A 14,780-nucleotide genomic window follows, 5' to 3' on the forward strand; every position below is an offset into this window, starting at 1 on the left:
AATCATTCAGTTAGAAAACAGATTTACAATGAATAGCCTACATGACGCTAGATGTACGGTAGGCTATTTGGTAATCTGATGCTTTCCCCCCTCATATTTACATCTGTAAATGTGTGTGTAGGTGCAATTTTTTTTGTGAAGTAGTTTTTGAGCGGTCTGCCCTCTAGTGTTGACAAAAACTGTTAAGGCTCAAATTAAATCAAAAAGGTTGTTCAAATTGAAATAGCGTTTATTGAATACTTAAAGCTGCCGTCGGCAACATTTTTTTGATCATATTCAGTGTAATCGACACTATAATCCGACAGAACAACATAAATAAGGTGGTTTTAGAAAAAACCCCGAGCTTCTAACTCCACCTGGAGCGTGTTATTTGTTTTGCAAAAATCCAGCGCTCCCGCTTCATCAGGTCCAATCAGCGCAGGGGGGTGTGAGATCTGACTGTCAATCACAGGTCGTGCACACGCCACAGATCCCCCTCACTCGCGCACGTTAATATCACATGCACACGCCACGCCTGAAGTTCGCCTGGAGATTGCATGAAGCGTGATGGCGGAGAGAAAATCTACTAACAAGCTTCCAATTCCTCCGGTTATTGCTATCTATGGCTAGATTAGCCAGGGCAGCCTACCTCCGAGTCCATGGTGTTGATAGATGCTGAAGAGACGGACGCGTTCACAGAAAATCAGGTACACACGCACAGTGACGCACTGACGAGCACGACCTCGATGGGAGGGTGCTCGCTGGTAGTGGGGAGGGGCATGAGAGTTGTAAACATTCAACATTTTGGCTAATCGACCCAATCTGCCAGACTTGCCGACGGCAGCTTTAATGTTGCAAACAGTAGTACGTAGCGTCTAGTTATTATCTGAGAAGTTACATTTGTTATTTTATTATTTGTGATACACTGTCATTAAAATGTTTGGGGTACTAAAAAAGAGAATATTTTTATTCAGCAAGGGTGCATTAATTTGTACAGTAAAAACGTATTAAGTGTAACAAAATATTTATATTTTAAATAAATGTTGTTCTTTTGAACTTTTTATTCATCAAAGAATCCTGAAAATATGTATCCCGGTTTACACAAAAATATGAAGCAGTTTAACTATGTTCAGCACTGACGATTAGGCTGTAAGAAATGTTTCTTGAGCATCAAATCATCATATTAAGAGTGATTTCTGAAGGATCATTTGACACTGAAGACTGGAGTAATGATGCTGAAAATTCAGCTTTGATCACAGGAATAAATTACATTTTACACTGTATTCTCATAAAAAAAGCTTTTTAAATTGTAATAATATTTCACAATATTACTGTTTTTTTTACGGTATTTTTATCAAATAATGCTGCCTTAGTGAGCAGAACAGACTCTTTCAAAAACATTAATAAATCTTAATTATTCAGAACTTTTGACAGTTAGTGTACATACTGGCAATTTGCATATTGTACCTAATAAACACACTGCAAAAGTACACTAATATGCTATTCTATATCGAATACTAGCGTGCTGTGCATATATATCATGGGTTACAATTGATTTGAAGGTGTCTGTGTTACAGTGCAATTATATAATGGTAATATTAGAGCAATATTAATTAACAAAATGTTCTTACTATAGGATTAGGGTTTGGTTGAGGTTTAGTTGCATGTAATTATGCCTAATTTACTGTTATTACTATGGTAAGTACATGTAACATATGTAACAATGACACTGTAAAATAAAGTGTTACCATATCATTTATATGGAAAACTGACTCAATAAAATGTTGAGCGCAATGCATTGTGGGATGCAAATTTTGGCCATTTTTATGCGGGTGTTCCACGCATGAAGGAAATTTTTAAATAAGAGAAGTATACTGTTCAAACAATGTCCTTTAATATAAAACTAATATAAAACACATTTTCCATTAAGTTGCAGTATATTTGATACCAAACGTAATCAATGTGATATTTGTGTTGAATTTACACAGTCCTCAGTTCAAGCTGATTCTAAGACAGAGGTCTGTCCTGATGGTGGCGCTCCTGTTTTCCCCTTCCGTCGGTTTCCTCTTGGCTTTTCCTGTCCCACGTTTCCTTTAACCTGTGGTTTTGGAGATGCTGGACTGGACTTGAGCTTCTTGCTGGGAGAGGATCGGTGTGCGGCGGGACAGGTGTGCTGATTCAAACACACGGAGCACAGCGGGCCGACAGGTAAACACACCTGCTGCCCGAAACCAACCAGCAGCCAGTTGATCTCGCTCCACAGATCTCTGAAACAACAGCAAAGGCAGAAAAGAAAATTGCGGTACTTCAATGAAATTGTTGTCTTTTAGAAATGAATGTTGGAAACAACAGGACGAAAATAGAGGTTACCGCGGTAACCACTCCTCGAGAGCTCTCCGTGTCTCCTCGGGTGTCTTGGTCTCTTTCCTTGTCCATCCGAGCCTGTTTGAGATTCGGTGGACGTGGGTGTCCACGCCTACACACACACACACGTATGTACACACACGTACGTACACACACACACACACACACACACACACACACACACACACACACACACAAAATATTATAAATACAGTATCTACAACTAAAAAAATTTACATTTGTCAAAGTTTAAAGAAAGATTTGAAGTTTTTAAGAATGTAGGGTGTCGCTAAAGAGTTCTGATTGGTTGCTAGGCAGTTGTAAGTGTTCTGCCTAGTTTAGAGGGCACTGCAAGGTGGTTGCCATGGTATTCTGAATGGTTGCTAGGCAATTACAAGGGTAAATAGTTCTAGGTGGTTGCTATGGTGTTTTGGAGTAGCTCTGCTGTTTTATACATAGTTTCTAGAGTGTTCTAGCTGTTTTATAGGTGGTTGCTAGGGTGTTCTGACTGTTTTATAGGTGGTTGCTAGGTTGTTCTGAATGTTTTATAGGTAGTTGCTGTTTTATAGGTAGTTGCTAGGGTGTTCTTACTGTTTTATAGGTGGTTGCTTTGGTATTCTGACTGTTTTATAGGTGGTTGCTAGGGTGTTCTGACTGTTTAATATGTAGTTGCTAGGTTTTTCTGACTGTTTTATAGGTAGTTGCTGTTTTTTTGGGTGTTTTATTGGTGGTTGCTAGGTTGTTCTGACTGTTAGGGGGTTGCTAAGGTATTCTTGGCTGTTTTATAGGTAGTTTCTAGGGTGTTGTGACTATTTTATAGGTAGTTGCTAGGGTGTTCTGACTGTTTTACTGGTAGTTTCTAGGGTGTTGTGACTATTTTATAGGTAGTTGCTAGGGTGTTCTGACTGTTTTACTGGTAGTTTCTAGGGTGTTGTGACTATTTTATAGGTAGTTGCTAGGGTGTTCTGACTGTTTTACTGGTAGTTTCTAGGGTGTTGTGACTATTTTATAGGTAGTTGCTAGGGTGTTCTGACTGTTTTATAGGTAGTTTCTAGGGAGTTTTGGCTGTTTTATAGGTAGTTGTTAGGGTGTTTTGTGGTTTTATAGGTAATTGCTTGGGTGTTCTGGCTGTTTTACTGGTAGTTTCTAGGGTGTTCTGACTGTTTTATATCTATTTGCTAGGTTGTGCTGGATGTTTTATAGGTAGTTGCTGGTGTTCTGGCTGTTTTATAGGTGGTTGCTAGGTTGTTCTGACTGTTAGGGGGTTGCTAGGGTGTTCTGACTGTTTTATAGGAAGTTGCTGGATTTTTTTGTGTTTTATTGGTGGTTATTAGGTTGTTTTGACTGTTAGGGGGTTGCTAGTGTGTTCTGGCTGTTTTATAGGTAGTTGCTAGGGTGTTCTGACTATTTTATATGTAGTTGCTTGGGTGGTCTGACTGTTTTATAGGTAGTTTCTAGGGTGTTTTGGCTGTTATATAGGTAGTTGCTAGGGTGTTCTGACTGTTCTGTGGTTTGCAAGGGTTTTCTGACTGTTTTATAGGTGGTTGCTAGGGTGTTCTGGCTGTTTTATAAGTGGTTGCTAGGGTGTTCTGGCTTTTTTATATGTGGTTGCAAGAATGTTCTGTGATGATTTTTCTCCGTTCATTATGGGAAAACTGTATGTTTAATTGGGTAGAAAAGTTAAAGCAACTTGAGTCAGAACAGACAGAAACTTTGTCAAGTCAAGATAATAAGTTAGCTTCCTCCCTACCGATGCCTGAAACCTGGTTCCAGGCGATGTCCATGGCCAAGTGGGCCATCTTAGGGCCGACGCCCGGCAGACGCATCAGACCCTCCACTGTGTCAGGAATGTCTCCGCCAAACTCCTGCTGGATCAGAGCTGTGGCCTGTTTGATGTACTTCACCTTTGTCTGAGAGGACGCGTGTGAGTTTTTGACTTTTGAAATCTGTTGCACTAATTATATATACACATGTATTTGAATACTTATGTGTCATTTACCCTCCAGAAGCCCACTGGGTAGATGAGTTTGCCCAGAGTCCCCTCGTCCATGTTGAGTATGGCGTCCACGCTGAGGTCATGCTCACGTAATCTCTGCATAGCGCCAGCCGTCACAAGATCTTTCGTTTGACTGGACAACATTAAGGAGATCAGCACATGGTAACGACGCACCTGAGGAAGGAAGACAGAAAGCTGATTGGTTGTCGATTACCTCCGGTGGTCAGCGATTGGTTCTCGCTCACCTCAGGCGGGGCCTCTGTGTCGTAGCATTTTTCTGCTCCCATTTGGTCCACAGGAGCGTCCCGTTTGTTCCTCATCTCCCTGATAAACGACAGCTGTGTTCTCCAATCACACGGTTCACTCTTTAGCTCCGCCCCTTCCTTTTCGTACTCCACCTTCAAACGGCCCCGCCTTGTTTTCCTAGATGATGTCAGAAGGGCTTGATTATCCACTGCTTCTTCCTTCACATTTGTGGTTGTCTTTTTGCAATTTGACACAGTCTCTGTAAAAAATAAATAAAAATGCATGGATAACGATATAAAATATTTACAATAGCATTGCTTAAAATGGTTTTAGCTCTACCTGTGCAGTTCACCTGACCTGTAGGAGGCTGTGCATGTGTCTGCAGTGAAATACTCTGCTCCTCTACTTCTGATTTCACTTTTGGAGGATCATCTTCTGATTTGAGCCCTTGAGCCATTCTAGATCTCAATCTACGGATTCCTCCTTTATTTACAGCACTTTTCCCCAAACTATCAGTTGCATAAGTGTCTAATCCAGCTGTTGAATCGGTGAAATATGGAGAGTTCATTCTTACAGTCAAACGACGAAACATAAACATATAAGCTCCGGACTGGCGCCAACATTAGTTGACATTACCTGACTTTACGTGACAAATATAACCTCAATTTTATATAACACATCTCCTAAACACAACACCAATATCCACATTGTCGAAAGAACATGATGTCAGACTCCTGAGTGAATCATTTATTTGAGCCGAATCTTTAGAATGAATTCGTTCACAAAACCTCTCTGAGCGAATTGAAGAAATGGATCCGAGGGGAATGACACAAAGGAATCACTGAAACGACTGTTTGACCGGGTTCATTGAAAACGAACTGTTCGAAAGAACTGATTCTCAGACTACACCGTTTCATAAGCGTAAATCATTTGTAGTTTCTTAACACAGCCCTGCGTGTGTAAAGTGAACGCGCACTCGCTGCTCTCGGAACTACAATTCCCTGCCGTTGACAGTCAAGTGACTTGTTTTTGTAGGAAGTGCATGTCAGTGTAATATACATGACTTCCGGGGGGCAGTAAAGGGGGCTGGTGTGAGAGCTGGGGCAGTTTCTGCTGGATGAGACACTGTGTCACATATAAATGCATAAATCGGGAGCGATTCAGCTATATCTTTTAGTTTATATCTTCTCAATATCAGCCCACTTCTATCATCGGCAGACGGTAAATAACAGTGTGTTTGTTTGTTGCATTGGCTTGTTTATGTATTGAGACTGATTTATTTATTTATTTCGCCTTGTTTATTTGTCCACAGCGGGTATTTGCGTGTATTTAAACGTTTTATTTGTCTTGTTTATTTTCCGAAATTGTTCTCTGTGACAGTCAGAGAAATATTCAATTTATATGCACGCTTTTTGTGAGCTTGGGCTGAACTGAACTGTCACGAGGTGTCAGACGTTTGACTTCTGTGCATTGTTTTTCTACCCTGTTTTCATGACAAAAGAGGCAATATTTCACTGGAATATACTGTTGTTTATGTCGCAAAAATGAGTTATGACTTAATTGATGAGGTCTCGAGGGGTCTGAAAACCTTTACGTGCACGCGCAGGTCTCCTGAGGTCTAATGTACTGGAAATGACATGTCACAAATCACACATGCAAGGTTGTTTGAAGGATTTTTCTGACTCTGGGACCACACTACCAGACTATTAGGGGCCCACGGCCCCTTAATATATGTGTGCTATCTTTCATTAATAACATAAGAAACATTTATTTGTAATTCTTAAGATATATTACAAAGAAAGAAAAAGCAGGGTTAGGGGAGAAAAAACAAAAAGCTTTATATATATATAATCCAGGAGGTCTAAAGTATCTCTCACTCTCCTGTTCAGGGTCTGTCACAGGCGTGAAGATGAATAAACAGCCCAGTAAAGAGTCTCTGCGGGACAAGCTGAGGGGAGTGTTTAGCTTCGGTCCGACCCGGCCCCACAGCAAGCAGACGGAGAGCAAACCTTCAGAGTTTATCATCACACTGGAAGTCCTGATGGTCAGAGATGCTCCCACTGACAACTGAACATTCACATCTTCTGTACTTCTCCTTGACCTTGTGTTCCTCATATAATCTCTCTTATCCCATCGTTCAGGAGCTCAATCCAGAGGCCGGCCTACACCACCGGATCAAAGTCATCCACCATGTGTGTGAGCTCGCCAAATCCAAGAAGTTTGAGGAGGTGAGGTCGTAGAGGAGCAGCTGTGTGTTCCTGAATGTAAATGTGCAGATAAGTGGATCTAAAGTGTGTTGTGTGTGTGTTTCAGCATGCGGTGGAGGCGTTATGGAAAGCCGTGGAGGATATGATGCACCCTGAACAACCGCCCGAAGCCCATCATGCAGTGCTGGTGCTGCTGAGAGCCATTATACAAGGACAGGTGTGCATTTACAACACTTTAGGAACAACGATGCTGTTCCCTGCGAACAGAGTTCATGTTTTCTTCATACTCTTCTTGTGTAGGGTGAGCGGTTGGGTCCCTTAAGAGCGTACTTCTTTAAGATCATTCTGGACTATCAGCCCTCTAATGAAGATCTGGCCGAGAGACTGGAGGTGTTCAAGGCCCTCACGGAGAACGGGAAAGACATCACTTACCTAGAGGAGGAGATCGGTATGTTGTTTATACTATACATATATATTTATACACAAACATATATAATATAATATATATATAATAACGTGTTTACACATGTAATTAAGATGTGTTTTTGTCAATCTGATTACAAGGTGTAAATACAGGTGTGAACAGGTGTAAAATCTCAAAACCCTTTAGACAAAGGGTTTTGAGATTGTTCACTTCCAGAGGTAGTCAAAAACATATTCAACCAGATTGCTTTCGTAGTGTAAAAGCTCATGTGGTCGAATGTGTTAAACAGGTCTACTGATCTAATGTGTGAAGATTATAGGAAGAGCTCTAGCCAGACGGGGTTTGAACTATCGGCTGGAGACCCAAGTTTGGTTTGAAGATGTAAAACGTATCAAGGACAGTGTTCTCTCTCCATTCCTGATTTCTAACACACACTCACAGTGTTCGGCTGATCTTACGTCTGTCAGAGCAGAAACTAAAGCTGATGATCTCCGTGTTTTTCCGTCGTCTCCGTCTCCGTTTCCCTGTCCATTAGATCAAAAGATCTGAAAAAGCCCCTACATTTACCCGCCCATAGACCCTCCCCTCGAAGAAATCAGGACAGAAGTGGCTGAAAGTGGACAAAAGAGACGGATTAAAACACCAGGTGTGAACGGGAATGTGTCTCCCTCGTCTACTTGTGATCCGATAGACCAAAACGCATCTTAAAGGGATAGTCCACTTTTTTTGGAAATTTTTTTTCATTTTACAACTCCCACCGAGTTAAACAGTTGAGTTTTACCGTTTTTGAATCCATTCAGCCGATCTCCGGGTCTGGCGGTACCACTTTTAGCATAGCTTACCATATATCCTTGAATCGGACAGGACCATTAGCATCTCTCTCAAAAAAATGACCAAAGAGTTTCGATATTTTTCCTATTTAAAACTTGACACTTCTGTAGTTACATCGTGTACTAAGACCGACGGAAAATGTAAAGTTGCGATTTTCTAGGCTGATATGGCTAGGAACTATACTCTCATTCATGCGTAATAATCAAGAAACTTTGCTGCCGTACCATGAGTAATGATATGACGCAGCGCCTGAATCAGCCTAGAAAATCGCAACTTTATATTTTCCGTCGGTCTTAGTACACGATGTAACTACAGAAGAGTCAAGTTTTAAATAGGAAAAATATCGAAACTCTTTGGTCATTTTTTTGAGAGAGATGCTAATGGTCCTGTCCGATTCAATGATCTATGCTAAGCTATGCTAAAAGTGGTACCGCCATACCCAGAGTTCAGTTGAATGGATTCGAAAACGGTAAGACTCTACTGTTTAACTCTGGGAGAGTTGTAAAATTAGCCTATTTCCAAAAAAAGTGGAGTATCCCTTTAATACCAGGAGTAAACAGGGCCTAAAACTCATTTACTCACTCTCATGTTCTCCCAAACCTGTATGATTTCTTTCTCCTGTGTCTGTCTGAGCCGCTGTTTTCCAAATAATGAATGTGAATGGTTTTGTTTAGCGCCACACGCGTGTTTGTGTGTGTTCTCTCTTTCAGCTCGGTTTGTCCTGTTGTGGATGGAAATCGGTCTGTCCTCAGATTTCCTGCATGTCCTCGTGAACCTGGTCAAGTTCAACTCGTGCTACCTGGATGAGAACGTCTCCCTTATGGTCCAGTAAGAAAACACTTGCACATCAACTTCAACAAGTTCAAAATGGATGATTCGGTTCAGATAGTGAAAGAAAAGCATCATGCTCCTCCTCCTGTAGTGTTTTTTAAAAGGATCCCATGAAATTGGTTAATGAATATGCAGAGCTGAAATCTATATGTAAGAAGGTTTTCACTCATGTCGTTGAATGTTTGTTTCTCACAGGAAAATCTGCTTTCTGTGTAACCGGACGACTTCCTCCACCGATATTGAGGTACGTCAGAATAGCGCTTTATTCAGTCTTTCAGGATTACCATCAAACCAGTGATAGCTGATCCTTTTATCTGTGTGTGTGTGTGTGTAGGTCGCGCTGCAGGTGTTAGACGCTGTGGTGTGTTATAACTGTCTGCCCTCGGACTCTCTCACGATGTTCATCATCACGCTGTGCCGAACTGTTAATGTGAAGGAGTTCTGTGAATCCTGCTGGAAGGTACCCGAAAAAACCCAGTTTATTTGATGTATTCAGTCGGTTTAAAGAAAACATTGATGCTTCATATGTTTAATGTGTCTCTTTTAAGCATGCTTTGACTTCCTCTCACTTGATCTTTTTGTCTCTTGTGTGTCTAGTTGATGCGTAAAGTGTTGGGGACTCACCTGGGTCACAGTGCCATATACACCATGTGCCGTATCATGGAGGAGAGGTACGGAGTGACTTATAGGGATGTCTTGAACTTCAGTACCAAGTCCACACAAGTTGGTTTTGGTCTGTAATTATTATGAATATTACAGTGAAAGACCGTTTTTTGTTGTTGTTGCATTTTCTTTCATTATCACACATTGCAACATAACACATTTTTTAGAAACTAAAAGAGTTTATATAATGAAAGTCATTAACAAATGATGTTCAGCTTTTTGTGTAGACTGTTGTAAGTGGCAATAGTCTAATAAATAATATGTGACTATTTTGAGTTTGACATTTTTCATACTTTTTCTTTAATACAATATTTTCACTTGTTTGATTACTTAAGTTTTTTCGTTATCTGAATGTTTACTTGAATACTCAATACTACTATTAGATACCTGGAAAAATACTTGATTTTTATCGTATAATTTTCATCTATATTACTTATTTTTTTCCTTTTGGTCTTTACTTTATTTGCTTAAATAATTACAAGGGAATATACATAAATATATTTATATTTATAATCAGTGTTGGGGAAAGTTACTTTTAAAGTAATTCGTTTCAATATTGCGTTACTCCCTTATAAAGTCACTAATTGTGTTAAGGAACTAAGTAATGTTATGCTACTTTTGCGTTACTTTTTCTCGCCGGCGCTGGCTTGTTTTTTTAATAACAATTATTTAAATTTTTTAGCTGTGCTGCCATTCTGGATTGCAAAAATTAAACACATATGTGATGTTTATCTAAAGTAATTTTTCCTTATGGTTAAATTGGATCATCGAAGGTCAAGACATTGCATAATAAAGTGAGATTAAATAAATAAAGTGTATTTGTGTTATATAACATATTTCATTATTGCAGGTTTGTGTAATATTCAGAGTTTGCATTTCACTTTTTGTGTTAATTTTGAGGAATACTGAAATAGTTTTTGTGCCAGTGAGATGAGTAAACAATTAGTCTAGAACTACAATAACCATCATGTTCACACAGCGCACAACGTTTCTGCAACGTTCCCTCAACATGGGAACAGGAGAGCTGACAGTCCATAAATAGGAAAACAAAGTTTACAAAGTAACTTTAGTTCCCTATTTGAAAAAGTAACTGATATTTTGTTGTAAATTTAAAAGTAATGCGTTACTTTACTAGTTACTTGAAAAAAGTAATCTGATTACTTGTAATGCACTACCCCAACACTGTTCATGATACATATCATATTTTTATATTATTACTAATATTTTTTAATAATAATAATTTATACTTTATTTACTAGAAGTCAATGAATGTGTCAACCACTGAACTGTTGTAATGTTGGCAGCTCTAGTGATCTCAGTAGTGTGTGTGTCTGTGGTGTAGGGTGTACTCGGAGGATGCCGCTCTTCTCAGGGGTGCAGTGTTTTTTGTTGGGATGGCGCTGTGGGGGGCTCACAGACTTCCTGCCCTCAAAAACACCCCCACTCTGGTCCTGCCTTCCTTCTACAAGGTGTCTACCAATTTGCCATCAGTTTGTGTTTATATATACAATATATATATATGTATGTATATGTATTATTAAACCTACTACTGTTTGACCTCTGACCTTTGTGCCCAGGCCATGAGCTGCTCTAATGAGGTGGTGTCCTATGAGATCGTGCTGTCGATCACGCGACTCATCAAGAAGTACGGGCGAGAGCTGCAGGTGGTGACGTGGGACATCCTGCTGTCCATCATAGAGAAGCTCCTGCAGCAGATACAGGTACTCTCACACACACCTTTTTTTAAAATATTGTTTGCTTTGTTCTGAAACACGGGTTAAAGTTGTTACAATGTTGAAATTTCTCCTTGGTTTCGGTTCGCTTTCATTTCTAATCAAACCATAATTTGTTAATACAAATCTTATCTCATGCAAGTAAACGGCGTTCTCAATGGTCAGAGTGTTTTGGGATTCGGCTCATCCGTCAGGATGGATAAACGGCAGCTCCGCGGGCTTATTGTGGCTTATTATAACTGTTGTTATATTACTCTTATCGTTTTGAGCAGGAATCAAGGCTTCATTGGGACAACATTTGTATCATGTACATATTTCGGAGAAGAGCAATTAGGTGGCGATTTAACCCTCTGATGCATGTCAAATTAATCTTTTTTTTAAACTTCAAAACAATAGCTATTTTTATGCGCTTTTTGGGATATCGCATAAAAAACTGCATAAGATAACTGGACTAACCAGCGGACCGATCTCGTTGCACAGCGTCTAAAATGCTGTTTTAGTCGTTCTGAAATGCCTGAGCAAAGTCTGTCGTCAAAGTGGTTTGGTATAATTGCCTGCCAGAACTGTCTTATATCAGCCTCAGAAAGCAAGACATGCAATTAGCAATTATTGATGAATATGCAACAACTGTTACATAAGATAAATTCGCAACTTTGTATGCAAACATAGCTAATAATATATAATCATTCCCAATGTTTAAATTTAATCTTTGGGAACCAAATCACATTGTCATATAAAATTCATGGTAAAACACAAACAGGACAGGCTGGGACCCAGGAATAGACTTTTGTCCACTGTAGTGGACATTTATATTTTAGTGAATTTCTCTGACACCATACATGTCACATGTCACAACCTGGGTGTCCTGTAAAGAGCACATTCAGGACTTTTCAGAGATACCAAATGTTTGGAGGTTTCACTCATATCTCTTTAGGGGCTCGGTAGAATTATGAAAAATGGTTTAATTGCCTATGATGGTTTGGATGTAACATCACACCCTGAATGGTTAGAAGAAGTGCCTTTTTGTTGTGGACATCATCATGCTTCACAGGGTTAAAACGAAAAGGCTTACTTTGTCTTTGCTCCATGTTAACCCACGATTCATTGTAAGAGGCATTAGCTAAACAAACACCGCTGCCTGTCACGCAATATATGCCATTACCCATCATATATTGTTATATGAACTCACCACAAGTAATCTGCTCCACAGTGTTTCAAGTGGGCTGATACCACCTAGTTCAGGTGATCTCTGACTGTTTTTCGGTGTGCGATTGCCGTGTTCGTAATTGCCTAAACGAACCGAACTAAGGGAGAAAACGCTTTAAAGGAGCCAGATGTTTAGATGTTTGATGGGTGTTTATCTCCTGTGTGCAGACGATGGGCAGTCCTGATCTGAAGGTCATCGTTTATGAGTTGCTGAGCACCGTCGAGGAGCTGTACGAGCAGAACGACTTCCACGGGTCCTCAGAGAGATTCTTCAGCCTGGTGGAGAAGTGCGCTGAGAAACGTCCCGTGAGTTCATCTCTCTCTCTCTGCACATCTGTCCTCTTCTGACACCGTCTGGTTTGATTGACTGTCGGTGACTCTCTCTGGCAGGACGCGTCCGTGTTGACGCTGATTTCCTACAGAGCTCAGTCCATCCAGCCGGCCAAAGACGGGTGGCTGCAGAACCTCCTGAAACTCATGGAGAAGTTCTTCAGGTCTGGAAACTTCAATTCACATTTATTTATTTATATAGCGCTTTAGACAATACAGATCGTTTCAAAGCAGCCTCACTGGGAATAAAACGGGAAAATTAGTGTCAGTGTTCAGTGTTCAGTTTAAATTCATTTCAATTTAAGCTGTTCTCTACAGACAATCTCTACAGAAGTAAATAGAGTAATTCACCATTTAAACAAATCCCTCAACTCTCAACTCTCTCTCTCTCTCTCTTTTTCTGTCTGTGTGTCTCTCTCTCTCTCTCTCTCTCTCTCTCTCAGGAATGAGAGCCGTACTATGATCAGGATCAAGGTTCTGCACATCCTGTCCTTCGTGCTCAGCACAAACCGACAGCTCTATGAAGTTAGTCCTCAACCACACACACGGATCTCCATACGTTTGTGAGATTCGCATTGTTCTTGACCATCTGTGCCCCCTCTCTCTGAGCAGGAGGAGCTGATCGAGGTGGTGGTGATTCCTCAGCTGGGTCAGATCGCTGAAGATCGAGACCTGTCCGTCAGGAGACAGGCCACGCAGCTGCTGGTGGATCTAGCCGAGGGCTGTAACACGCATCACTTCAGCAGCCTGCTTGACATCATAGAGAAGGTGATGATGATGATGATGATGTCACTAACGGAACTTCATGCATTCCGTTTTTCTCCTGTTTGAAATTTAAATGAAAAAATTCCAATGTTTTTTTAAATGTGCCCCCGGTGGAAGTGTTCTCTTTCAGGTCATTTAAATAAACCAAATAGTTCAAAGCACAAGCATGTCTAAATTAATACGAGGTTATTAAATGTGATAATTCTCAAGAATTTAATTAGATTTTTTGGAATGAGATGGAAATCATTCGGGCCGTTTTCTGCCTGTTCATTATTACTGCCGGTTTCCACAGAGACACGTGTCATTAGCTATGCATGCGGTATTCATTTCCGCAACACACAAAAAAAAACTATCTGCGAATTCAGCAGCCTTTCAATCCCATTTGTTCACTTTCCAGGGAATGATGCCACTGTGGCTCTTTTACTTAAAATAATTAATTAGTTTTCAATTATTTAAAAGTATTACATTTAAATGCAGATTTATTTAGATTTAGATTTATTTAAATTGGCTATTAAATTTTAAATTAGTATAGATTTATTTAACTGTATTAATACATTTATATTAAGTTTAAATGAGTAGTTTAAAAACACTAGCATGTTTGCTAGTGATCGACAACTATTAATCGGAGCAAATTATTCAGTCACATGATTTTTTTTTTTAAAGCTAGGAAGTCTTCCTACCACTCAATCACCAGTGAGCGTATATACATTTTTTTTCATTCATGTTTCAGAAATTTTTATTTGCATTTTGTTGATTCTTTTATTTTTATTTTATGTAGCATCTCAGAATTGGCACATGTTGATGAAGCTCAACTCTCCTGTGCTCCTGTAGGTTGCTAGTCGTCCGTTATCATGCTCTTTGGAGGGAGAACGAGAGCTGTGTGTGGAGTCGCCCATGGAGGACGTCCGAACCGCCATACTGGGTCTGCTAGACATACTGCAGGTACGCAACATCTCGTCGTTCGATCAGAGTAATCATGAATATTCTCCATAGCAGCTCCAGTGATTGTGTCTCTACGCTTCTCTAGAGTAAACTATACAGTCTGCCCGCCAGTCACGCCAGTCGAGTGTTCGAGCTGCTGATTTCTCATCTGCAGCTTCACTATAAGAACAAATACTGCAGTGCCATCGGGAGCTCCATACGGCTGAAGGTCAGACTTGAGCAACTTACAACTCATAGAAACACCTCGACTTCAGAAAAAGTAG

At 40.2% G+C, this 14,780-nt stretch overlaps 2 protein-coding genes across 4 annotated transcripts in view; one reads left to right on the forward strand and one right to left on the reverse strand.

Annotated features, from left to right (window-relative positions):
* Positions 1 to 1,851: 1,851 nt before the first annotated feature.
* nthl1 (nth-like DNA glycosylase 1) lies at positions 1,852 to 5,522 on the reverse strand. 2 transcript variants are annotated; one of them, XM_082164459.1, is made up of 6 exons: positions 4,925 to 5,522; positions 4,585 to 4,844; positions 4,343 to 4,513; positions 4,094 to 4,253; positions 2,350 to 2,455; positions 1,852 to 2,246 (listed from the first exon to the last, which is right to left on the reverse strand). In XM_082164459.1, the coding sequence occupies exons 1-6, from the start codon at positions 5,181 to 5,183 to the stop codon at positions 1,976 to 1,978; spliced, it is 1,227 nt and encodes a 408-aa protein (XP_082020585.1). In that variant the 5' UTR covers positions 5,184 to 5,522; the 3' UTR covers positions 1,852 to 1,975. The 2 variants fall into 2 exon arrangements, with proteins under 2 accessions (XP_082020585.1, XP_082020586.1); XM_082164460.1 differs by having other exon boundaries at positions 4,943 to 5,521.
* A 121-nt stretch (positions 5,523 to 5,643) lies between these two features.
* tsc2 (TSC complex subunit 2) overlaps positions 5,644 to 14,780 on the forward strand; it is a 42,983-nt gene continuing 33,846 nt past the window's right edge. For both annotated transcript variants that reach the window (XM_082164444.1, XM_082164445.1), the window contains exons 1-17: positions 5,644 to 5,806; positions 6,475 to 6,629; positions 6,727 to 6,813; positions 6,899 to 7,009; positions 7,093 to 7,240; positions 8,758 to 8,875; positions 9,074 to 9,122; positions 9,213 to 9,338; positions 9,476 to 9,549; positions 10,884 to 11,010; positions 11,119 to 11,262; positions 12,649 to 12,786; positions 12,871 to 12,974; positions 13,254 to 13,335; positions 13,423 to 13,578; positions 14,407 to 14,517; positions 14,603 to 14,725. In XM_082164444.1, the coding sequence (XP_082020570.1) occupies positions 6,495 to 6,629; positions 6,727 to 6,813; positions 6,899 to 7,009; positions 7,093 to 7,240; positions 8,758 to 8,875; positions 9,074 to 9,122; positions 9,213 to 9,338; positions 9,476 to 9,549; positions 10,884 to 11,010; positions 11,119 to 11,262; positions 12,649 to 12,786; positions 12,871 to 12,974; positions 13,254 to 13,335; positions 13,423 to 13,578; positions 14,407 to 14,517; positions 14,603 to 14,725 (1,833 nt within the window). In that variant the 5' untranslated portion in view covers positions 5,644 to 5,806; positions 6,475 to 6,494. The remainder of the gene's footprint in view (positions 5,807 to 6,474; positions 6,630 to 6,726; positions 6,814 to 6,898; positions 7,010 to 7,092; positions 7,241 to 8,757; positions 8,876 to 9,073; positions 9,123 to 9,212; positions 9,339 to 9,475; positions 9,550 to 10,883; positions 11,011 to 11,118; positions 11,263 to 12,648; positions 12,787 to 12,870; positions 12,975 to 13,253; positions 13,336 to 13,422; positions 13,579 to 14,406; positions 14,518 to 14,602; positions 14,726 to 14,780) is intronic.

This window comes from Leuciscus leuciscus, assembly GCF_965113295.1.
Source record: "Leuciscus leuciscus genome assembly, chromosome: 3".
NCBI lineage: Eukaryota > Metazoa > Chordata > Actinopteri > Cypriniformes > Leuciscidae > Leuciscus > Leuciscus leuciscus.

What these genes read in the sequence shown, in the direction of transcription:
- nthl1 (XM_082164459.1), bottom strand. Translation starts at nt 5,183, where the DNA reads ATGTTTATGTTTCGTCGTTTGACTGTAAGAATGAACTCTCCATATTTC. An exon ending in AGGTCAGGTGAACTGCACAG is followed by an intron (nt 4,845 to 4,924) that starts GTAGAGCTAAAA and finishes TATTTTTTACAG; the next exon opens with AGACTGTGTCAAATTGCAAA. An exon ending in ACCCAGTGGGCTTCTGGAGG is followed by an intron (nt 4,254 to 4,342) that starts GTAAATGACACA and finishes GCGTCCTCTCAG; the next exon opens with ACAAAGGTGAAGTACATCAA.